This window comes from Rousettus aegyptiacus, unplaced genomic scaffold (assembly GCF_014176215.1).
Source record: "Rousettus aegyptiacus isolate mRouAeg1 unplaced genomic scaffold, mRouAeg1.p scaffold_m13_p_3, whole genome shotgun sequence".
NCBI lineage: Eukaryota > Metazoa > Chordata > Mammalia > Chiroptera > Pteropodidae > Rousettus > Rousettus aegyptiacus.
In genome coordinates, this window is record NW_023416306.1 from 58,832,124 (window position 1) to 58,857,717 (window position 25,594).

At 31.8% G+C, this 25,594-nt stretch overlaps 1 protein-coding gene across 11 annotated transcripts in view; it reads left to right on the forward strand.

Moving 5' to 3' along the window:
- CNTLN (centlein) overlaps positions 1–25,594 on the forward strand; it is a 250,801-nt gene that overhangs the window by 73,380 nt on the left and 151,827 nt on the right. For 8 of the 11 annotated variants that reach the window (XM_036238532.1, XM_036238539.1, XM_036238541.1 and 5 more), the window contains 4 exons: positions 10,540–10,599; positions 10,982–11,115; positions 18,509–18,671; positions 24,591–24,785. In XM_036238532.1, the coding sequence (XP_036094425.1) occupies positions 10,540–10,599; positions 10,982–11,115; positions 18,509–18,671; positions 24,591–24,785 (552 nt within the window). The remainder of the gene's footprint in view (positions 1–10,539; positions 10,600–10,981; positions 11,116–18,508; positions 18,672–24,590; positions 24,786–25,594) is intronic. The other 3 variants (XM_036238536.1, XM_016136823.2, XM_036238537.1) reach the window with 1 other exon arrangement.

A 25,594-nucleotide genomic window follows, 5' to 3' on the forward strand; every position in this document is an offset into this window, starting at 1 on the left:
TACAAGATTATTTTTTATTTCAAAGAAGACTAGGCATTCATGACAAGAGCAGATTGGCAGATTACATATAGAAAATATGTTTGACAGCTTGTAGATTTTTTTTTCCTCTACTATTTCTCTCCTCCTCACTCCCCTGGCCGAATATGACACCAAATAGAGGTCATGGAGAGAGAATGATATATATGTATTTGAAACAATATCTGTTAAAGAGAATAAAATATTTCCCCTTTTTATTAAAGCATAGCGCATATATAAAATAAACACACAGACTATAAGTGCACAGTTCAGTAATTACTACAAAGTGAACACGACCATGTAATTTCCACCCATAGGAAATAGAGCATTACCTACATCCTTGAAGTCCTTCTTCTGTCCCCATTTAGTCACTATTCCTTCCATTCTCTTCAAAGATAGCTATTCTCTTGCCTTACACCATATATTAGTTTTGTTTTTAAATTTGAATATAAGGTAATACATAGCGTATTTTTTTGTGTGTTTGACTTCTTAAGAAGTTCAACATGGCAATTTTGAAATTCGTTCATGTTGTTGCTTGTAGCTGCCATTCATTTTTTTCCATTGCTAGTGTGGCATTCCATTGTGTGAATACACTCCAGTTTATCTATTCTCCATTCTTTTAAGTTGTTCGCATTTGGGAACTATTACAGATAATGCTGCTATGAATGAATATTCATGTACTGACATGAACGTGTGCAGTTGTGGTATATTTCTGTTGTACTACGTAGCAGTGGAATTACTTTTAAAAGATAATGCCACACTGCATTCCAAAATGGTAGAGTTTGCATTTCTAACAGGAATATATAAGAATCCTGGTGCCTCTACGTCTTCATTATACTTGATGTTGATAGTTTTTGTTTTGAATATTAACTGTTATGGTGGATGTGTAGTGGTATTTTCGTGATATTTTATTGTGGTTTTAATTTGCATTTTCCTGCTGAACAATGAGGTTGGAGCCTTTTTATATGCTCATTGGCCTCTTTGATGAAGTGTTTATTTAGGTTTCTTCCTCAGTTTTTAATTGATATGCTTATCTTTTTAATTAACTTTTAAAGAAATTTTATTAAATTTATTGGGGGTGACATTGGCTAATAAAATTATATAGATTTTAAATGTACAGTTCTATAATACATCATCTGTATATTGCATTGTGTGTTTACTGCCCTAACTCAAATCTCCTTCTGTCACCATATATTTGACCCTCTTTTTCCTTGTCTACCTTTTTTCCTCTGGTAACTATACTGTTGTTTGTGTCTGTAGTTTTTGTTTGTTTGTTTGTTTGTTTTTTAATTGCTTTTAGTTTTCTATTTCCCATATGAGTGAAATCATGTGGTTCTTGACTTTTTCTGTCTGACTTATTTTACTTAGTATGATAATCTCAAGATTCATTTATGTTGTTGCAAATTGCAATATTTCATCTTTTCTTATGTCTGAGTATTCTATTGTATATATGTACCACATCTCATCAAATTATTTATCAGAGGACATTTGTTTCTAGGTCTTGCCTACCATGAATAATGCTGCAGTGAATATAGGGATACACTTATCTTTATGAATAAATGTTTTCAAGTTTTTGAGGTAGATACATAGAAGAGGGATTGCTGGGTCATGTGGTAGTTCTATTTTTAATTTTTTGAGGGACCACTGTACTGTTTTCTATAGTTGCTGTACCAATTTACATTTCCACCAGCAATTTATGAGAGTTTCTTTTTCTCTGCTACCTCTCCAACACTGTCTTGTTGATAAACAGACATTCTAACAAGTGTGAGGTGGTATTGCATTGTGGTTTTGATTTGCATTTTTTCTGATAGCTGGTGAAGTCGAGCTTCTTTTTATATATTTGTTGGCCATTTGTATGTTTTCTTGGGACAAGTGTCTGTTCAGGTCCTCTGCTCATTTTTTAATTGGATTTTTTTTTTGAGTTACATGAGTTTTTGTGTAGTTTGGATATTAGCCTCATATCAGAGATGTTGTTTGCAAATATCTTTTCCCATTTTGTTAGTTGCCTTTTTGTTTTGTTGATGGATTCTTTTGCTGTGTAGAAGCTTTTTAGTTCAATATAGTCCCATTCATTTATTTTTGCTTTTACTCTCCTTGCCTGTGAGGTCAAATTTATAAAATCTAAAGACAAAGGTTCATAAATTTAGTACCTATTTTCTTCTATGTATTTTATTATTTCAGGTTTTATATTTAGATCTTTGATCCATTTTGAGTTAATATTTTGTAGTTTTATTCTTTTGCATGTGGCTTTTTAATTTTCCCAGCACCATTTATTGAAGAGGCTTCCTCTTCTGTATTGTATATTTTTGGCTTCTTTGTGGAAAATTATTTGCCCATACATATATGTCGGTTTATTTTTGGGCTCTGAATTCTGTTCCATTGATTTTTGTGTCTGTGTTTCTGTCAGTTCCATGCTGTTTTGATTATTGTTGCTTTGTAGTATAATTTGAAGTCAGAGTGTGGTACCACCAGCTTTTTTTTTTCTCCTCAGGATTGATTTAGCTATTCAGAGTCATTCATGCTTCGATACAAATATGATGATTTCTGTTTCTTTTGAAAATGCCGTTGGGTTTCATGAAATCTCTATATTGCTTTGGTAATATGGCCATTTTAACTGTCGATTTTTCTAGTCCATGAACATAGAATATTTTTTCATTTCTTTGTGTCTTTTTCAGTTTCTTTTAATAATGTCCTGTAGTTTTCATTGTATAAGTCCTTCACATTCTTTAATTTTATTCCTAGGTATTTTATTCTTTTTGTTACAATTGCAGAAGGAATAGGTTTTATTTTTTTTTCTGAAATTTCATTGTTAGTATATAGGAACACAATGGGTTTTTATACATTGATTTTGTATCCTGCAACTTTACTGTATTTGTTTATTTTTTCCAGTAGTTTTTGGTGGAGTCTTTAGGATTTTATATATAGAGAATCATGTCATCTGCAAAAATGACAATTTTACTTCTTCATTCCTAATTTGGATGTCTTTTATTTCTTTCTCTTGCCTGTTTGCTCTGGCTAGGACTTTCAGTACTACGTCGAATAATAGTGGTGAGAGTGGGCATCCTTATTGTTCCTGATCATAGAGGAAAAGCTTTCAGTTTTTCTCCATTGCTTACATAAGCTGAGGGTTTGTCATGTATGGCCTTTATTATGTTAAGGTACTCTTCCTTCTTTACTTATTTTATTGAATGTTTTAATCATCAATGGTCAATGGATATTATATCTTTTAACATAGATTTTGTTGAAAAGGTCAGAAAAGAATTTTAGTCCTAGTAATTATGATAGTCCCTTTATGTCTGCACACATAAAAAGAATATATAACATAAGTACATAAATATATATAGCTATTAAAATATTGTAAGGATGGAAAAGTGTTTTCGTATGTATGCATAATTATGTATGATTATGAAAAAATATGTCTTTTTGAATCAATTCATTACAGATATTTAAGGAAATAAATTAAATCAACTACTGCACAATTAGGAAATGACAACCTTTAAATAGTTTGGTAGTATAATGAGGATAAGTGGTACTTCTTGTGTTTATCAGATTACGGAAGTTGTCTTTTATTTGTAGTTTGTTGACAGTCTTTTTTGATCATGGACGGATTGCATTTTGCAAATGCTTTTTCCGCATCTATTGAAATGATCATGTGGTTTTTGTCTTTTATTCTATTGGTATGGTATATTACATTACTTGATTTTGAATGTTGAACAGACCTTACATTGTTGGGATATGATTATATGGCTCTGGTATCAGGATAAAGCTCGCCTTATAGAATGAGTTAGGCAGTGTTCCCTCTTCTTATATATTTTTTTTTGGAAGAATTTGAGAATTGGTATTAATTCTTTTAAAACATTTGGTAGAATTCACCAGTGAAGCTATCTGGTTCTGGAATATTCAATGTCGGGAGGTTTTGATTCAACCTCTGATTCATCTCATTAAACCTCTTCATTATTATAGGTCTATGGATGCTTTTTTTTTTTTTTTTTCGTTATTTAAAAAAATTTATTTTAATTTATTTTTAAAAAATTATTTAATGTTACCACATATTTGACCCCTTTTACCCCATCTATCTCCCTCCTCCTCCCTTCCCCTAGTCTAGTGTCCATGTCCATGAGTTTCTGTTTGTCCTGTTTAATATTTTCCTTTTTCTTGAGTCAGTTTAAGTAATTTGTGTGTTTTTAGGAATTTGTCTATTTCATGTAGGTTTTATGTTTGTTTTATAATTTTTTATGGTATTTTCTAATAATCTATTTGTTTTATAATTGTTTATGGTATTTTCCAATAATCTATTTTTCTCTATGGTTATTAGTAGTGTCTTTACTTTCATTTCTTGTTTTAGTTATTTAATCCTTTTTTTAAAGCCAAGCTAAAGATGTGTTAATTTTGTTGTCTTTTCAAAGAGTCAACTTTTGCTTTAATTAATTCTCTATTGGTTTGCTATTCCCCTTTTTATTTATTTATTTTTAAAAAGTGTTTATACTACTCTTTATTATTTTCTTCCTTCTCTATTTGGCTTTACTTTGATTTTTTCCCCCTGTTTTTTCAAGATATAAAATTAGATTATTGACTTTGAGATATATCTTCTTTTTAATGTAGGCATTTACTGCTATACATTTCCCTCTGAGCACTGTATTTGCTGCATCCTGTAAGTTTTGGTATGTTGTGTTTTTGTTTTCATTCATCTCTGAATGTCGTCTAATTCTCTTGTGATTTGTTCTTTGAGTTATTGGTTATTTAAGAGTATATTACTTGATTTCCATATATTTTTAAAATGTTCAGTTTTCCTTATGTTACTGAGTTCTAGCTCCATTCCAATGTGGTTGGAGAAGATACTTAGTATGACTTTAATGTTTTTATATTTATTGAGAATTGTTTTATGGCCTATCTTATGGTCTGATATAGGAAATGTGCCTGGTGTACTTGAGCAAAATATGTAATGTACTGTTTTGTGGTAAAGTGTTCTATCTATGCCTGTTAGATCAATGTAGTTTATAGTGTTGATCACTTTGTATCCTTATTGACCTTATTTTGAAATATTTTATTCATTACTTAAAGTGGAATATTGAATTTCTAATTATTATTGCTTCGACATTCAATTCTGTAATTGTTTATATGTTTTAGGGCTCTTTGGTGCAGTTATATCTATAGTTGTTATATCTTCTTGACGCATTGACTTTTAAATACATGTATATATATTTGTTGCTTGTAACAGTTCTTGACTTAAAAGTTTTGTCCAGTATTATAATATCTACCTCAGTTCTCTTTTGGGTTGCTATTTTCATGTAATATCTTTTCCCATTTTTTTATTTTTCAATCTTTTTGTTTCTTTATATCTAAAGTAAGTGTATTTTAAACAACATATTGTTGTATAATGTTTTCTTTATCCATTCTGTCAATTTCTGCCTTTCGATAGGAGAGTTTAATTCACATACATTTAAAGTAATTACGAGTAAGGAAAGACCAACTCTGCCATTTTATTATTTGTTTGCTTTATGTTCATTAGATTTCCTTTTGGTCTCTGAATACTTCTATTACTTTTTTCATGTTTAGTTGATCTTTTATGTAGTGGCACATTTTGATTTTCTTCTCATTTCTTGTGTATATTGTATTGATATTTTTTGTAGTTAGCTTGGGGATTACATTTTTTCATTATAAACTTATAACAATATAATTTAAAGTGATACAGCATACAAAAAATTTCTCCTTTACTGCTCTTTCTTTTGACTTTATGTTATTGTTGTCATAGTTACATCTTTATAAATTGTCTGCCCTGTAGGAAAGATTTATAATTTTTTATGTCATTGAAGTCATGCAGGAAATAAAAAGTAGAATTACAAACTAAATATACAAAAATATTGGCTTTTGTATTGCCCACATAGTTACTCTTACTGGAGTCTTTATTCCTTCATACTGCTTTGAATTAGTCTTGCATTTCTTCATTTCAGTCTGAAGGATTGTCATTTCTCATAGGGCAGATCTAGTAATGAACTGCCTCAGCTTTCATTTATCTGTGAATGAAATTCACATAATTATGCAATTATGAAATCTTGATCAATAGTTTTACTGGGTATAAAATTCAATGTTGACAGTTCTTTAGCACACTAAATATGTCATAACACTGCCTTCTGTCTTCCATCATTTTTGATGATAAATCAGCTGATATTCTCAATGATCTTTTGTATGTGACATTACTCCATTGTTACTTTCAAGATTCTTTGTTAGCTGAATTTCAAAAGTTTGATTATAATGTATCTCAACGTGAGTTTCTTTCTACTGATCTTACTTGGAGTTTGTTGAGTCTTTGGATTTTTAGGTATATCTTTCATCAAAATTGGGAAGTTTGGGGCCATTATTTTTCAAATGTTATTTCTGTGCTCTTTCCTCCTTTTGAGACTCCTATAATGTATAAACTAGTCTTATTAGTGGTGTCCCACTGTTCTCATAGGCTATGTTCACTTGTCTTTGTACTCTCCAGATTCAATAATTTTACTTGTTCTATCTTTTAGTTTGCTGATTATTTCTTCTACCTTATTATATTGGTTGTTGAAATCTCTGGTAAATTATTCATTTTTTGTTGTACTTTTTAACTCTAGAATTTGATTCTTTTTAATATTATTACTTCTTTATAGATGCTTTTTTGGTTTATACATTGTTTTCTTGATTTCCTTTAGTTTTTTTTCTATATATTTTTTAGCTCCTTGAGTATATTTAGGACAGTTGTTATAAAATTTTTGCCTTGTAAATCTGACACTGGAGTTACACAGGGTTGCTTTCTGTTCATTTATACATATTCTTTAAATAACCCACACTTTCCTGTTTCTTGTATGCCTTGTAGTTTTTTGTTGTTGAAATTTGGGCATTTGAGTGTTATAATATGATAACTATGAAAATCAGATTCTGCCCCTTCCCGAAGAGCTGCTGCTTTTTTCATTGTCGAAGGTATGGTAGTCTCTTCGTTTAGATAGTCTTTCAGAGACTTTATTCCTTGTTGCGTGTTGTCACTGAAGTCTCTATCCTTTAGCTTTTTTCAGCTCATGTTGTGACAGAGCTTTCCTTGAATTCCAAGAGCTAAAGTAAACAAACAAACAAAATCAAAAAAAAAAAATAACACAGACATGAAACAAATTCCTATCCCCTTCTCTGTGCCGGAGCAGCCCTTCAATACTTATCCAGATTTCCACTGAACCCAGAGGTCAGTCCAAGGTGAAAACATAGGGTCTTCTCTGGTCTTTTCTGAGCATGAATCTTTCCTTGAGCATGTGTATGGCTTTCTAAAGTCTCCCGTATGCATGGGTATTTTTTTTTTTAACTATCCTAATTACCCAAAGAATCTCCCACAGTGTGTACTCTCACACCATAGGCATTTTATTATGTATCTCAACCAATAGTCTTTTGCCTCAGGGATCTATGGTTTGTTAGTTTGCCTTGTGGTAATTTTGAGCCATATCCTTTATGTTTCCAGTCTGTGTTTCCAGTTAGGTCAGACAGAGATAATCACCTTGCATCACTCCTTCAGGTAGCTCCCAGAAAAGTTAGAACAGATACACATAATAATTTGCCAATAAAGTCTGTTCTGCTCCGTCCAAACCAGCAACCAGGATTCCCTACTATGGACCTGGGCCACTTCCATTAAAAGAGCTTTTGTGCTCTAAGATTCCCAGGCTAGTGTGCTGGGGGTGAGGTGGGGAAGGGCAAGTAAAAACTCCACAGATCTTTCATCCCGTTTTCAAGTTGCTTTTTTCTTGGTTCAGTTTTCACTTGGTTGCTTGAACTTTTGAATACATTCCAAGGTTTTTCTGTCATTGGTTCTGACAGTTTATGCTTGCTTTTTGGTGTTCCTTTCAGGGAGAGAGTGCTTGGAGCTGCATACTCTGCCATTTTGCTGATGTCACTTATTGTATTCATTTTTAAATGACAGATTTACTAGATATAGGATTTTGTGTTGGCAAATTTTTTTCTTTGAACACTTCAAATATGGGATCTTAACACTTTCTGTCCTCCATGATTTCTGAAGAAGAGTCATTTGTTAATCTTACTGGAGTCTCTTGTAAATGGTGAGTCATTTCTTGCTTATGGTTTCAAAGAATTTCTTCTTGTCTTTGGCTTCCAACATTTTTACTATGATGTGTTTGTGGATCTCTGTGTGGCTACTACTTGGAGTTTGTTGAGATTCTTGCATGTGTAGAATAATGTTTTTCATTGTTGTTGGGTAGTTTTCAGCCATTTCTTTGAATATTTTTTTCTGTTCCTTATACTCTTACCTCTCCTGGTAGTCCCGTTATTCTTATGTTGTTGCATTTCATAGCATCCCACATTTCTCTGAGGCTATAAATTTTTCATTATTCTTTTTATCGATTTATCTTCAGGTTTGTTGTTTTTATTGCTGTCAGTTTATATTAAATGTGAGCTCCTCTTAGTGAGTTTTTTTTCATTTTCATTATTGTGCTTTTTAGCACAAGAATTTCCATTTTGATGTTTTAAAATTATATCACTTTATTGGATGAGATCTTGTCATTTTACCTTTTTATATTTTTTAAGATATGGTACATTTTAAAGCATGGTTTTCTTTAAATATTTAAATTTGAATAAATTAAGAATGAATATTAAATAAGTTTAGAAAATTTTAATGTTCAATATTAAAAGAATATTATATAAATATTAAGCAGATAGAATACACATTTAAATGGATTTATAATGGCTGTTTTGAAGTCCTTGTGAAGTCTGACATCTGGATCTTCTTGTGGGCAGTTTCTGTTGTCTGATTCCTCTCTTCTCTATGGATGATACTGTCCTGTTTCTTCACGTTTTAACTTTTTGTTGAGAGTGGACATTTAACATGATATACTGTGGCAGGTTTGGATACCAATTCCTCATTGCTACATCCCCGGGGCTTGTTGATGTTTGCTCGTTTGGTTTTTTAGTGATTTGGCTGAATCATTTTAGTAATGTCTATTTCCCCTGCAGTATACAGCCTCTGGTGTTGCTTTTCAGAAAGCACAGACTTGAACATGTCCACATTCACCCTGAGTTCATAGTGATTTTAGCAGGGCTCGCTTTCACTGTTCTCTTGATTTTTCTATTAATATGTCTGTCACTGTTGGCATGACACCCAGATGTTGGTCTCCAAAAATTGCTGACTGATTTTCTATTGTTTTTGACAATGTCCTGGAACACAAATTGCTTCACATCAGATTTTGCTTCACATCAGATTTAATTAAATATGAGCTTCTTTGTGGTATGGTTACTTTTTTAAAAATTTGATAAACATTACATAAAATTCACAATCTTTCCCATTTTAAGTATACAGTTTAGTAGAGTTAAGTATATTGACATTGCTGTACAACCAATTTCCAGAACTTTTTCATCTTCCAAAAATGAAACTACACTCATTAAACAACTCCTCGCTTTCGCCTCTGCACAGCCTCTCACATTCACCATTCTACTTTTTGTTTCTATGAGTTTAACTACTCTAGATACCTCATATAAATAGAATCATATTTTCATTTTTTGTAACTGGTTTATTTGGCTTTTTGTAATGATCTCAAGGTACATCTGTGCTATTGCATATGTCAAAAATGTCTTTCCTTTTTTTTCATTGTGGTAAAAAACACATAACATAAAATTTGCCACATTAACCATATGTATGTGTACAGTTCAGTAGTGTTTATATTTCACTGCTATGAAAGAGATTGCTAGAATTTTTTCGACTTGTAGAATTGTAACTCTGTGCCCATTAATAATTCTTTATTTTTCCCTTGTCCCGGCCCGCGGGACAGTCAACAGGGACCCTAAGACAGAACGGGGAGGGGAGGGAGACAAGACAGGCTTTCTGATCAAGTCTCGTTTATTAAGGCTCGCTGCAGGCTTATATAGGGCGTGATCGGGTGATGTTGCGTTAGCGGGGCTGATTGGCCAGAGTCATTCAGGATATACTGTGTAACACAAAGGGGCCAGGCGAAAAGACCAGCGAAAAATCCCTTTGGCGGGAAGCGAGGCAGATACATCCGGGAGGCTTACGTGGCCTTGGTGGGGAGCCCTGCTGAGCAGCCATTTTCGGCCTGGCAGCCATCTTAGTCAAAACAGCCCCCGACATTCCCTAACACTAGCCCTTGGTGACCATCATTCTACTTTGTGTATCTATGAATTTGACTGCTCTTAAAAGCTCATCTAGGTGGAATCATATGGTAATTGCCCTTTTGTGATCAATTTATTTCATTTACCATAATGTCCTCAAGGTTTATCCATGTCGCAGCATACAGCAGGATTTCTTTTTCTTTTTAAGGCTGCACTGTATTTCTTATGTATATATTTTATTTATTCATCTGACATTTGAATTGACATTCCACACCTTGGCTATAGTGAGCAGTGCTGCTCTGAACATGGGTATGCAAATATTTTTTCAAGATCCTGCTTTCCATTTTTTTGAATATATACTCAAAAGTGGGATTGCTGAATTATATGGTAGCTCCATTTTTAATGTTTTGAGGAATCTCATATTGTTTTCCGTTTTCCATGCAGGTCACACCACTTTACAGTTCCTCTAGCAATGTACAAGGGTTCCAACTTCTCTGTATCTCAGCTAAGTCTTGTAATTTTTTTCTCTCTTCCTTTTTTCCTCTCTCTCCCTTCCTCCCCCTCTCTTTGTATCTTTTGCTTCTTCCCCCTTTCCCCTCTCTCTTCCTTCTCCCTCCCATTCCTCCCTCTCTTCCTCTTTTTTTCTTCTTCCTCTTCCTCTCCTCTTCCTCTTCTTCTTGTTCTGTTTCTGAGAAAAGTAACCTGTGACTGATATAAAAGTTATTGTTTGCATTAAATTTTTTTTAATTAAGTGAAAACAAAAAAATGAAATTTAAAACACTAATTTTTACTGTCATTTTGTAGACTAGTTAGCTAAATCTAACAGACTTATTTTAATTTATTTCATATTAATTATATTTGATTTTTATCTGTGTTCTAATTTTAGGCCTTTGAAGATAATTTAATCCAAGCAAGGAAAGAAATTGAAGTTTCGCAGAGTAAATATAATGCGCTGTCATTACAGTTAAATAACAAACAGACTGAACTTATCCAGAAGGATATGGATATTACTCTGGTCAGGCAAGTATATTCAATTTTTAATTTAACATTATAGAAATAGAATTAATTGTCAGAATGGCAGCATTTATGTTTATTATTAACACCCCCAAATGACAACAGTATATCTTCGATGGGTACATATGTTTATGTATTGAAACTATGTAGAACTATATATATCAAGCTGGAAATAGTTTACTGGGGAGAACCAGGGGCTTCACCGGAATGGGAAAAGCATGCTCAACAAGGAGGCTTGTTTTGATTTTTAACAAGGATGATGCATTCATTTATTGTTTCCTTTTAAAATTCCTAGCTATGTGCTATATATAATATTCATTATTGTTATAATGAAAAATAATGAGAAATCCATTTTGACTTTTTATTTTATCATATCGTAAGTGGTATTAGTCTGTGAAATATCAATATCAAAATAGTTTTGTACTGCTACTCAAAGTGGAATTACTTGAAAAACTTGTGTTTTTAAGAATTTCGTAAGATTTTAAACTACCTATTAATTTAATATACAATTACCTTTATCAGAAAATAGCATTAGAACAAATAATAAATATGTAAATACACACACACACACACACATATATATACATGTCATGTGTATATGCATACATACTCATATATAGTTTTTTTACTTAATTAAAATAAATCATACAAAGTTTATCATATAACTCTATAAGCACAATTTCATCTCCTGGTGCTACCACTATATATATATATATATAGTGTGTGTGTGTGTGTGTGTAAAATGTATATGTCATAAATACATAAATGTTATATTCATAAATTTACGTATTTAGCATATTGCAAGAGATGCATATATACACACATATATGTACATATGTATATGAGCAGGATTTTATATAGTAACTGTTATGCAGGCAAAAATTCATTTCGATATAGTTTTAAAAACTTTTTATCACAAGGGCGAGGAAAAGTATAAACTTTGTAGATGATAGACTGGTTGGCTAATCCATTCATGTTATAATTATTTTTTTAAGTCAATAATTTGATGAAGTCAGATAATTCTAAGTAGTAATAGAATCTTAAATTTAGATGAAATTTTAAAATCATTTATTCCTATCTTCTTTTCAATAAGATAATATAGCTTTTAGTCTTTGCTTGATACTTTTAGTTTATGTTTCTTAGTTCTTTTCAAGACTGTTCTTATAATTTTATATTAGTTGAATTTAAACATTGTTTCATATATTGAGTTGAAATTTGCATTTTTACATTATCTGCTTATTTATTTTGGTTCCTTATCTAGAGAATCTCAGAGGTACTTTAATCTCTGTTCTACAGCACAGATCTTCAAATAATAGAAGATAACTTTATCAAAATTATTTTTTATTAATTTATTAAGCTACCCCTACTTCTCGTTTTTCATATATGTGTGTGGATATATATATATATACATATATATGTATATATATATATTTATTTCATAGATGTTATACTACTTGGGATTCCCTTTCTGAATATTCCATAATTTTAGCATCTATATCAACAATATTTTTCTTAAAATATGGCACCTATAACTGTACAAAATATTTCAATGATGACCTTTCCTTTTTAGAGTATGATGACACTAAGCTACTGGGTGGAACATGGGATTCATTCCAAGATATAATGCAGTGTTAAGTGCATGAGGTGTTAATAATTATGTTTTCTACTAAATTTTGCCCCTGTGTTTGTATACATGAATTCAGTGTATAGTAAGAGCTATAAGCTATAGTAAATAGGGCAATAGTATTCAGTTATGAACATTTTCTTATAGAATGGTATAAGAATGGACCATATGTAATTTTGAGTTTGATAAGAACTCATAGAGGATGAGGTAATAGCAGAGTTGTAAGTTTGAATCAGAGAACGTTGACTCAGACCCTCATTACAGGATAGTAGTTGAAGTATCTGCAGTTTCTCCTGAGTTGTCTGAATAAAGATTACCTATTGGATGTACTACATATTTCCTTTTCTTGATCATTTTTACTTCTTGCGAGTGGGTGGTTCGGTGATGGTTTTGATATACTAGCATCTTTTTCTTGAATTTGTATGTAGTACAAAAGACACACAAAGCCATAATTGTGGGATATATGATCAAGGCACTTTCTTATTTGAATATACTTTTTCTTATTGATAAACAATGTAGCTAACCTAACTTTATTTCTTTATGGGTTTATTCCTTTGGTATTCATTATATCATTTGTGTATTTATTGAATATTAAATTCATGTCACCCATTGTGCTTGGAATATTATCGTGAACTACCTGAAAAGATTTTCGCCCTGAGTTAGAGAATAAGTAAATAAGTGTATAAATACATTTATAATAATACACATGTCTGTAATATATACAGAGTAACTTAATATATACCTAGAACTTTAATTAAAAAATCTAGCCAATTAAGTTACCTAAAATTTTTGCCTTAATTGTTAATGATTTTGTGATTACATGGAGGATGGGCTAAGTGAATATTAGCCCACCTTCCACTGAGTTTAGAATTTTTCTTAGAAATTAGTTGTAAATCTTTCAAAAAAAAAAAAAGAAAAAAGAAAAATCAAGACAGCACAGTCATAATTTTGGTTAGGAGTATCATCACAGTCAGAATCCTGAAATTGGATCGAGAAATCTGGATTGCTAGTGTCCCCAGGCATTTAGCAGAAGCAAGTATAAATTATACTTGTTTGGAGGATGATAAAACAATTATTTCTTCAAATTATGTCTCCAGTTTTGCAAATAAATGTCTAGTACATAGTCAGAAATATCATTTATGTAGTAAGGCAGAAGTAAAAATTTAAAAACATAAGAACTAGAAATGAAGTAAAAAGGTCTTAGTATTTACCTATAATATGATTAATTCAAGTAGAAAATTAAAAATATTTATAGAAACATTGTTTAAATTAATAAATGAGTTTAAGCACACTTGGTAAATACAAGTAAGTGTGTAAAATTTAATTGTACTTTTTTGCCACCAAAAAGGTTAGGAAATGGATTTAGAAATAATTTAAACATGACTAAAATATGAAGAATAAGTATAATGAGAAGTGTGTATTATATTTATACAGGAAACTATAAAACACTGAGAAAAATAAAAGGTCTGATATGTGCAGGGATATACAAAGTTCATGGTTTGGAAGACTCAGTATGATAAAGATGTCAATTCTCTCCAAATAGATATCGAGATTCAGATTATTAACCATAAGAAACCCTTACTACCCCTAGACCAGAAGGGGCAGGCTGTTATCAAATCTCTGTGAGAAGTCTAGCCCTGGAAGAGGCTAATAAGGATAATTATCCTTAGAGGAACAGAGAAACCGCCAACTGTGGCTCAGCAGAGAGGGAGATAGGGAAAGAAATCTTTGACTTCTTTCTTTTTTACTCTCTTTTCATCTAGCACTTCCATGTAATCAAAGTCAGACCCAGAGGACAAGGATCCAGTGCAATGCAGTCTGTAGTGGTTAGCCTCGTAGGCTAGAGTAATAGAAAGTAGAACAGAGATGATGAAGATTGGATAAGAGAATACGTGGCTCATTCTCCATTACTGCTCTTTTTTTTTTTTTTTTTTTAGCTTTTCTGAGCATTTATAGTTTATTAATTTTTCTGTATAAACTTTAGAGTAAAATTGCTTATTTTTTGTTGGGTATTTAATTAAAGCATCAAATTTATAAGTAAGAAGAACTGACATGTTTATAATGTCATTCTTCATGTCTTCGAGTATGGTATGCTATTCCATTTGTTTCAGAACCTTTGTGTCCTTACAAAATGTTTTATGTTCTTTCTTATATGGATTTTGACATTTCTTATGGTTTATTCCTAATCCAGTTTGTTGCTCCAGTTTGGATCTTAGAACAGAAGAAAGCCACATGTAAACATGTAATATGAACGAGCAATAAATCTTGTTTTGTTGTTTTTGTAAGCCATCAATATATATTATTTTAAACTGCAGAATAATCTAGAGAAGTTGTCTGAAACCCTGTGGTTTTCTTTTTTTAATCAAACTTGAACTCTAAAGGGATGTTCCTAAATTATCACACGGCCCACATAGCATTGCTGTAACTGAAAGATCGTTGGTTTGTCTTTCAGCAACATATTTTTAACAGAACTTAAGATTCTTCCTGAGATGAGAAGAAGCATTGCTGGTTCTCAACATTCTCTCACCTCAACCCACTTTCCTTTTACTTCAGACTTTCTTTTTTGTGTCTAGAGATACTTCTCAAGTTCAAACCTACCAATTAACTTTATTTTCCATAGAATTGATTTTTCTTATAACTGCTTTTATTATGAGTTTTAATGCTATTATGTACGGCATCATTCTTTTCACTTCATCCGTTTCATTTATTTCATTTCATTTCATTTCATTTCATCATTTAACAACTGTCTTATCCCACATATTCAAAAAAACAGAGCCCACATGAAGGATTACATGTACTTGCTTGGGGAATTCAATTCCAGGGCAAAGTAAGTGAGAGAAGAAGAATCTGAGGCAGGAAAGCATAAAAAGTATTAAAGGAAATGCATTATTGTGCTGGATACTGCTTGACAATGAGCTATGAAGGGACAGCATGTGCACAGAATTAGCCATTCAGGTTGATTCTGGACTCACTGTAGAGAGAAGCCATGCCCTACAACAATCCATCAGATGGAAAAAGAAAAAAAAAGTTACCTGTCTGATTTCTTCTTGTTTTACCTTACTTTGACCAAAGTTCACTTCTTATATTATGCCTGTGTAGTAGCATTTTATCTGAATCTGGAAGTGGTACAAATGTGCTAGGCATGCAGCTCATTGACCTCAAGTAATGGAGCCACATGAACTGTATGAATTTCATAGGCTGAAGTGGTATTTAATAGGCTGAGGCAGAACAAAGGACTGAGACTGTAGGAGGCAGGTGAAGCTGAATCTGAAAAAGCACATTAGATATGTCTACTACAACAAAAAATATTTAATAAGAGACAAGAATTGTCCTAGGTGCTCTTTAGCAGTGGATAAAAATGTCTCTGCTTTTACAGAGATTTTATTAAGATCATCTTCACATCTTGGTTTCCTATTAATAATTCAGAGAGGTATGATTTTTTTCATACTCTTTCTAGGCCTTCTTTCTAATTCCTTTAGTAACTCCTATTCATAAGTATTCTTTTCCTCTGAGTATGCACAATAAAATTTTTTCCCCTTAATTGTAAATATTCCCCCTTTTCTAATAAGCCCTGCTAGTTTTTCTTTACTTATTTTCAAATGAGGAAAAATCTAGACAAATTCAGTGTTTTTTAGTAGTCCAGATGTGTGTTTCATAAGCCTTGTTCGGTACTTATTTTGATACTGATAGTGTTCCAAGTTTCATATTGGCAACATTGGTGTACATTCCATTGTATCTACTTTTCAGAGTGGTGTAGGGAGACACACAGAAAACATCTATATGGTATTAGATTATGCTTCCATCAAACTTACTGAGAGTATGTCCAGAAGATAGCAAGAGATGGGAATCAAGAATATGCTTTTCCCTTTGCTGATTTTTAATCTCCTAGTGCCTCATGAGCGTATTTCTTCTGAGTAAATGTATACTTTGTGAAATGCAAGCCAACTACTGTTTTCGCCCTTTGTAAAGACATAACAAAGGTCTTCTAAGCATTGGAGGAGAAATAAATTTGCTGTGTTTTACATTATATTGAAAGATACGTTTTTATCTACATCATGTCCCTTTTCTAAATGCAACATTTACTTAGCTCTCCTGGCAAACATATGTCTTGACTATATACTCTGATAGAATTTTATCTTATATCTAGTGCCTTTCTCCTTTGATTAGTCTTGCCAATGTTATCCTTGAAAAATAGCAGTGCTCAGCAAGCATTATTAATATGGGTGATTTCTACCCTCCTCTTGTGAGAATTACATTTCCTTGAGGTATCATGCCATTCGTGATTCTCTTTTCTTCCCTCCCCCATTTTCGGACTGTTATTTTCTTCAAGTTTCAGGTTTTTGAATAGTTACAGATGGTGCTACGGTCTGAATGTTCGTGTCCACCCAACATTCATATGTTGAAATCCTAATGCTTAATGTGATGGCATTAGGAGGTGGGGCCTTTTGACAGTGCTTTTGTCATGAGGTTAGAGCCTTCATGAAGGAGATACATGTTCTTTACAAAAGAGACCTTCTAAAGCTCCCTAGTGCCTTCCACCATATGAAGATACAAAAAGAAGTCTATGACCCCAAAGAGGGCCCACACTCGACAATGCTTACTGTCTGATCCAACATCCAGCCTACAGGATTATGAGAAATAAATTTCTTTTGTTTGTAAGTTACCCCGTCGGTGATATTTTGTTATAGCAACCTGAAAGGATTGAGGCAGATAGTGTATGTACATGTATCTGTATGAGTGCAAGGGTTGTTGGATTTAAAGAACATTAATATTCTAAACCTCTAAAAAGGAGAACTCATTTCTCCCATATTAATGCTCTCCATCTGTGACAATTGCCTGCATATTTCTTTTGTTCTTTCTTTTAAGAATTATCTTACGTGACTTAGTCATCGGTTTGAAGTTATAGGTAAAGTTTCCATTAAAAACATACAGTTTCTAAAATAGGTACTGTAAAGTGTATTTCTGTGAAATACATCTTTATAAAACATTTTTCTCTTCAAATTGAATATATAAAATGTTTTCCACTTTTATATGATCTGTATCATACAGGATTCACTACCATAGGAATCTAGAAAACTTTATCCCAGAGGCATAGATTTCCTCACCAGTTCATTTATCCTTCTACTTGCCAATTTCATCCTTGGTAGAATGGAAAACTGGTTTCCCCTTACGTTGGTTGCTCCCCTTCGACTTCTTTGCCTTGTTATTTTCTTCAAGCTAGATAAGAGGAGTCACAGAATTCAAGCCCAGCTCCTGAGACTGGAAACTGGTGGTGCTTTAAAAAACTTTGGTTTGAAACTTCATTTGCCTATTGGATTTTTTTTTTACTGGGTGCTGGAATTCTTTTTTAATATATTTAAAGTTCTGTATAATGTACAAGGTAAGGTTGAGTTACCCTGTATTCAGAAGTGTCTGATAACTATTGCTGGCATTAGTGTTTATCAGTTCTTGGAGCTGAAGTGTAAGTTAATTTCAATAAGAAGGTGGTACTATGTCTGTATATCCAAGGTTTTTATTACTATCAAGCTGTAAAAGAAAATTGATAAATATTTAGCTTTGAAAGTCATAGTAGTTTTATCAATATTTCCTAGGTATATGCGATAAATATTAAATACTTTATATATTATTTCTTTTATTAAAATTTTTGCCTGCGGTAAAAAAAAAAAAAATAGTTGAAAAAATTGGAAGCCGATCGTTAACTTTAGATGAACACAATTATTTAACTGAGATGATCTTTATTCATGCTTCTCCCTATTTATTGCTTGCTTTGCACAGGAAGGAGCTGCAGGAATTGCAGAATCTTTACAAACAGAACAGTGCACATACAGCACAGCAAGCAGAGCTGATCCAGCAGCTTCAGGTTCTCAACATGGACACACAGAAAGTGCTGAGGAATCAGGAAGATGTTCACACAGCTGAAAGTATATCATATCAAAAAGTATGCTTTTATTCTGTCGTAAAAATGTAAATTTACATGTATGAACTTACAAAAATATATAGAATTCAAATTTTTTCAAATTTCAACATTTCTTTATTACTCCCTTTTATATATGTTTCTTCAAAATTAAAAATGGAATATTCAATTTGGTAATGTTTAAAATTTTGTGTTTTCTTTATGGCTGTTAAAGGCGAAACATTTAAAATATAGATACAGCTTTATTCTGTAGGATATTGTTTTGATAAATTGGAGTTTTGATACCTACTATGAAACATACTAGGATGGTAGCCCTCAAGCCAGGAAGGATTTGGAGAATGGAATTAGCCTTAATTATTCATCAAGTATGATTCTAGTATGACCAAAAACAGTCCTTCATTACAGAAACTGAATTTTATTTTATTGGCAAATTTGCACAAACACCAATGGGTATGCCGATGAGGTCTTCAGGATCAATATTTTAAAAGGATTTTTCTCTCTTTATTTTGTGTTTTTCCTTTAGTAGTCATTCACTTTATAGTTTTAGGAGTCGTTCGTGAAGGCTGCTTAGGTATGCTGACTGACTCAGCAACAATAGTTACAGATAGTAATTAAAAAAATACTTTTATTAAATTCTGTATGTTTTATATAGTGTACTAAGTTATATAAGAAATAAGTTCTTATATAGGTCAACCCTGTGAAATTGATGTTATTCCCTCGTAATAGTTGAGGCGACCAAGGCTGAGAAGTTAAGTAATACAATTTTGTAATTCTGGGATTTTTTTCTTTTTAATTTTTTTTTAAAAAAGCACCATGAAAACCTGATACCTATACTTAACATGAAATAAATAACTATTAAGTAAATTTTAAACACATTTTTAAATGATGCTTTGAGAAAGTGGTTTTATGTGTTTTGTTCTATGTGGTCCTTCCAAGTTTTCTTTAGGACTTGGATGATACGAAGCAGATGTGTAGCACCTATCTTCTCCACTCCTAACAGAGGAGCTCCACTTTTTTGTGTCATATAGTGGGATTGCTCATTATGCTTTTGTTTCTAAACCAGGCTCCATTGCTAAAATGACTTGAAAAATTGGACCTTATTGGACTATTTTTTTCCTTTTTAAATTATGATTTAACTCAAAAATTTCTTTTTTTTTAAATGTTTGCTTAAAAGTCCCTACATGGCAATTTATATTCAAATATAACATGTTACCATCCTCTGTGAAAACAGTCCCCATCATTATTCTTCAGCCACTGATTTTACAAATTTTTTTTTTTTATTTTGCTATAGCATCACAACTTTAAACATTTGACCTGCAGATATTTTATTAGACTTGTTTTTCTTTTTTCCTAGAAAATACATTAGTTGTAGAGTTCAAGATTTTTAAATTTGAGGATGATTGTACTGTTTTATTTACCATAAATAAAGAGTATGCTACTATTCAGACTTCTAATGTTTATAATAAATTATTCATTCTAATCTTAGAACATTTTATGTAATGCTTCCCTTTATTCCTCTTCCACATATATTTTTCTAAAAATTTCCTAATAAATTTGAATAATCTAATAGTCCATGCTCTAATGAGATGAAATTGTTTACTTAAAATTTAAGATTTTCAAATATATTTTCACATAAATTAATTTTATTGTTTGCAAATAATAATTGTGGCCTACCTGTAAGACTCAGATGAATTAAGGAAATAAAATATTACATTAAAAGTAATGTTAATAAAATAAATAAAATATTACATAAATATAATTCACCTCCAATTCTTACCTAGCTTACTTCTTTAAGAATTAGCTCTTAATTTATTTTTTTATAATGGAGCTTCTTTGTTTTCTCTCTTTCAGTTCATTTCTCTTCATTTTTTTTTCTTCCCATTTCCCCTTCTTTCTCCCATTTATTAAGTTGATTGATAGCATAGTATCCATTTCATTACCTGAAGAGGTTAAAAAAAAAAACAGTTGGCGACAGTGGAATGGGAGGAATAAAGAGGGGAGACAAAGGTGAAGAGAGAAAACTGAAAAGAATTTTGAGCACAAGAAAGAGATGCGGCGTATTTTCCCAGAAGACTCCATACAAATCATTAGTCTCATAAGTAAAACTACTTAACAAATAATGTACAGTGCTCTTGTGGAAGAGAAACACCGAAGAGAAATAAAAGTAAGCTAGTGTGTTTTCTTCTTCTGAGTATGTAGCCATTTATATAAGTTTTAATAATTTTTCTACCTTTGCATGTCATTTATATACATGTGTATGATTTAAATATAGATGGGAATTGTATCAGTTGTTATGATTTCTAGACCATCTAACATGTTTAGGGTACTAAATATGTATTTTATCATCTTTTATTCTATTTAATGATAATTACATGACATGAACTAATATCAATCCGGGAAAATAAGGAGTTAGGTTATACATACATTTAGTTTAAACTGCATGTTAAATCAGAGTTTGTCATTTTCATTTTTCTACTACAAACAGATATAATTTTCACCCGTTGAATTTTTGTCTCAATCAGAGTAGCAAATAGTATACTTACTCACTAAATATGGAAATTTTACATTTTAAAGAAATTAGTCATTGGGTCACAAAGCATATACATTATCAAAATTTTTAAGGTAAATAAAATATATCATTCTTCAATAATAATAAAAATATGGGAAAAAGAGTACTGCAGTCTAAGCCCCTCAAAATTAAAGGACGTGGAGTTTTGGACCTATTTCTAGAGACAACTTGCTTTCTGCCCCTTGGAGATCCTCTTAACCATTTTTAACTTTAGCTTCTACAACATGAAGAATAATAAGCATAATAAATTACTTATGAATTATAATGATGATACTTCTAAAGTATATTAGGGAATGTATGATTAAATGTTTGTAGGCCAGAATCTTGCAGAAAAGTCTCATCTATTGCAGTTTTTTTGACTATTAGAGGGAAGAAAGAGAGAAAAGAGCCTCTCTGAAAACTGCTCTAAGTAATTGTGATTGCTAATAGGGAAAATGTTACTAACTCAGGGTGCTTAAACCAGTGCAGATGAATATTTTATTATATTACCTAATTTACTCACTTGAGAACTTTTTTTGACTCACTCTACTGTTATTAATGGGATGAGAATAAGATGGTATCTAACCAGTGGACTGGAACATCCTAAACCTTTGCCTCCTTGCAACATCTCCTAGAGAAATAAACATTTTATTATCCTGAGGCTTTATCACTACAAAATACTAAAGAAATAAAAATAATCTTAACCGACTTGAAGGCTTTTTTAGCCAAGTTTATTGGTATACTGGGCCTAGAATTAAAAATGGCCAGAGGGCTGTCTTTGCTTTTTTTACTCTAAGTTCACAACTGAATGGTTTTATTGCTATTAAATAAGTGACACCCAATCAACTATCAAAGAAAATAGGCAAGTAAGAGATGTACATTTGGAATAAGACTAAGGAATTAGAGACCATTTGTCTCAGTTCCTAGGGCTGGTATACATCTTTCTCAGTTCTTTTCACTTGCTGCCTAGAAGGATGGATATTTTCAGAGAGTTTGCCTCAGTGTCTGGAGTTACCCATCCAGTCATTTCAGATCAAACCAGGGCGACTTCTAAATAGGAATACACTGCATAAACATTTTGGGAGAGAGCAAAGTAGAGAACACAAGAAGATTGCTGATGGTCTTCATTTTTTATGCAAGCAAGAAAGAAGGGAAAGGAAAGAGACAAGGAAAGAGATATTAAGATAGAACCTTTTCCCATGAATGAATAGGCCCAGAACCTTACTTCTGTAAAGGAAGACCCAAGTCATGACATCCAAGATGAAAGTATACCATACCCATGGCACTAATGACCAATAAATTCATCCTCAATCCTGACCACACGCTATCACCATTACTGAAACTCTGGCAATGTGAGGCAAATTAGGAGTTTTTCTTTATTAATACTTACCAGCATTCATGAGTTTTTCAAATACTTGAAATCTATAAATTCTTTTTATTCGTGTATTTTTTACTGATATATGATTTGAAATCTATAAATTCTTTAATAATATTATTTTCTATTATTTTCTTCTGAAGAAATTAATTTGTGCTGATTAGGTAAAACTGGTTAGTACTAAAACTATACAAATAAGAGAAAGTGGGTAAATAAACTCTAAACTGAATATTTGACTCTGTATGCTATTGGGCAGACCTTCACTTATACTAGCTTCAGATATCTGTAGTCAGGTTAGTTCTTGCCTCCAGATTTTGCTTTTCTCTTTTCTGCCTTGAGGTCAATCATGAAAGCAGCAACAGGTAGGTTACTATAAGCCCACTCTGATCCCTTCATTGTTCCTTAAAGCTGTCAGGTTCCTACTCTTTCTTCCCTCCTAGAATATCTGATGCTATCAGCTGTGGAAAGGACATTGGACATACACCCTGGTATGAAGGTAATTGGAAAGTACAAATTTATGTCCTGAAATTATTTATCAATCATATAGGCAATCCATCCTTAATAAAAATTGCTTAAACTTTGACTGTAAAGTAAAAATGGATTATTTAAAGTATCTACAATAGTAGAGTTGTAATCCCTTATAGAAAATAAGGAGGTGTGTTTTTATGGCAACATATATGAGAAAAAGCATTAGGAAACAGGTTTCACAAGGCTTTTTTAATTTTAACTGAGAAATTAAAGTATAGCATACATATAGAAAAGTAGTTTACTATCTTTTGTGTAGTTAAGTTTCTTCCCACAAGGCAAGACCAACTAATGAAAGATTCCACCCATCTAAAAACCTGCTATATTAGCTACATAATTTTGAGATTCTTCCATAGGAGATGTTGCTTTTGTTATAAGATCGCACTATTATCCTTATATATAAAGGAAAAACAACATAAATTTTAGTTCTGTGCTACTTTCTCAGTGTCATCAGCAAATATACGTATGGATTCTTTATGTAATTTAGTTACCCTTAATTGAATTATGTCTCATTAAATCACAATCATAAGTTAGAATTTTCTTCAGAAAATAAGTTCATGTGTATTGAAGGAGTACCATTGTTAACCATACATGAATCTCTGTATGATACTATTTATGTACCATATGGTACCTTGGTTTAATAAACTTTTGTTTTAAATTTATTTAATGCATATTGCCTTGAGTTAAAAAAATTAAAGTTATTTATCATGCCTTCAAAACATTGCTCCTATTTTATCATTCTGTTCAAGGTCTTCAATGATTCCCTGTTGTCTATAGAAACAAGTCCATCCTCCTTAATCTGGCATTCAGGTGTTTTTACATTCTGTCCACAGTCTTATAGCCTGACTTTACTTACTATTCTTCTTACTATTTCTGTTCATCCTCCCCTACTTTAGCAGTAGATGCTAATTTATCCTAAATGGGAACATATAAGTCAACCTTAATGAACTCTCAATGACTCTTTGTCTTTTTTTATTTCAAATGTATGTATTAAGTTCAATTAGGCTGACATGTCTTATGCTTCCTTAACGTCCTTTACTATCATTTTTTAAACATTTTTTTGACATTTTATAATTTTTAAAATGACTTTGTTTTCATTCAATTCCTATAATACCATTATGGTGCAATTTTTTATGATGCTCTCCAAGATTCATATATTTCGTAAAGTGTTTTCATCCTTCTTAAAAATTTAGCACACTTTTTTTTTTATTATACTGGTCAATAGTACAGAATTGTTTCTTAAATATTAATTGTAGTTTTAAATTTATATTTGATCGTATCATTTAGTTTTCCACATATTTATGTCTTGTTTCTCTTCTTAGACTACTAAAATAACTTGAGTGTGAGGACTGTCATATAGAGTCCTGATACATATGTGTATGTGTGTGCATATGTGTATATGACAAGGACTATGCCATATACAGTCCTGATACGTGTGTATATAGACATAACTTTTATTGATTATTAATAAATTTGGATATATTTTTTGAAACAGCTTTACAATGAGTTACATATTTGTTTTGAAACCACAAAATCAAGTGAAGCTATGCTCCGGCAAAGTGTTGTTGGTCTTCAGGATCAGCTATTTCAAAAAGAGCAAGAAAATGCTAAATTAAAAGAAAAGCTTCAAGAATCACAGGGAGCATCATATCCTTTACCTCAACAAAGTGATTCAGAGCACTCAGAACAGGTGAGAGATGTTTTATAAATATGTTGCCCATTATAAAAATGTTGCAATATATTAAATCATCTACAGTTTACTAAAACATAAAAATTTAAATACATTTGCAAATATTAGAACATAAGTTGTTACATATAGTTTTGTGTTGTGCTATATTTTATACTCTGTACAGTGAATATTATATAATATCCACATAGAAATGCATGTAGAAACAGATTGTATCTGGTGTAGTTGTTGTGATGAAACAGTTTGCTGATTTACACTAATGAAGAGAACATTAATAGGTCATGCCTATTTTTGAAACTTTTTAACTGAAGTGATGGAACGGAAAGAGTATTGTATAGGAAATCTCACAAAGTACTTGCCGAAATGCCTGGTGTGTGGTACTTAATACCTTTTAGTCCCTATTCTGCCATTACCTTGATGTGTAATTTGAGATAGTTTAGTTGACCTTTCTACTTATTTCCTGTGCTACTAAGTGAGGTAGTATAATCATATAGATTAATATGCAGGTTCAGGATTCAAATAAATCTGGAATCAAATTATAGCTCTGCCTTTGAACTTTGTGAACTTGAACAAATTATTAAACCTTTTTAGCTGATTTTCTCACAAATGTTGATATTAATGGTATCTATGTTATAGAGTTTTCAGGATTAATGAGACAATGCATGTCAAATGCAGAGCTTGGCATATAGCAAATGTCCATTGGTACCTCTTTTTAGGTAATCTTCAAGGCAACTTTCAGCACTAAATATAGATTGTAAAAAAAATCTTATTCCTATTTAAGTGTTTTTAAGCACTTGACACTTCTTTAAATT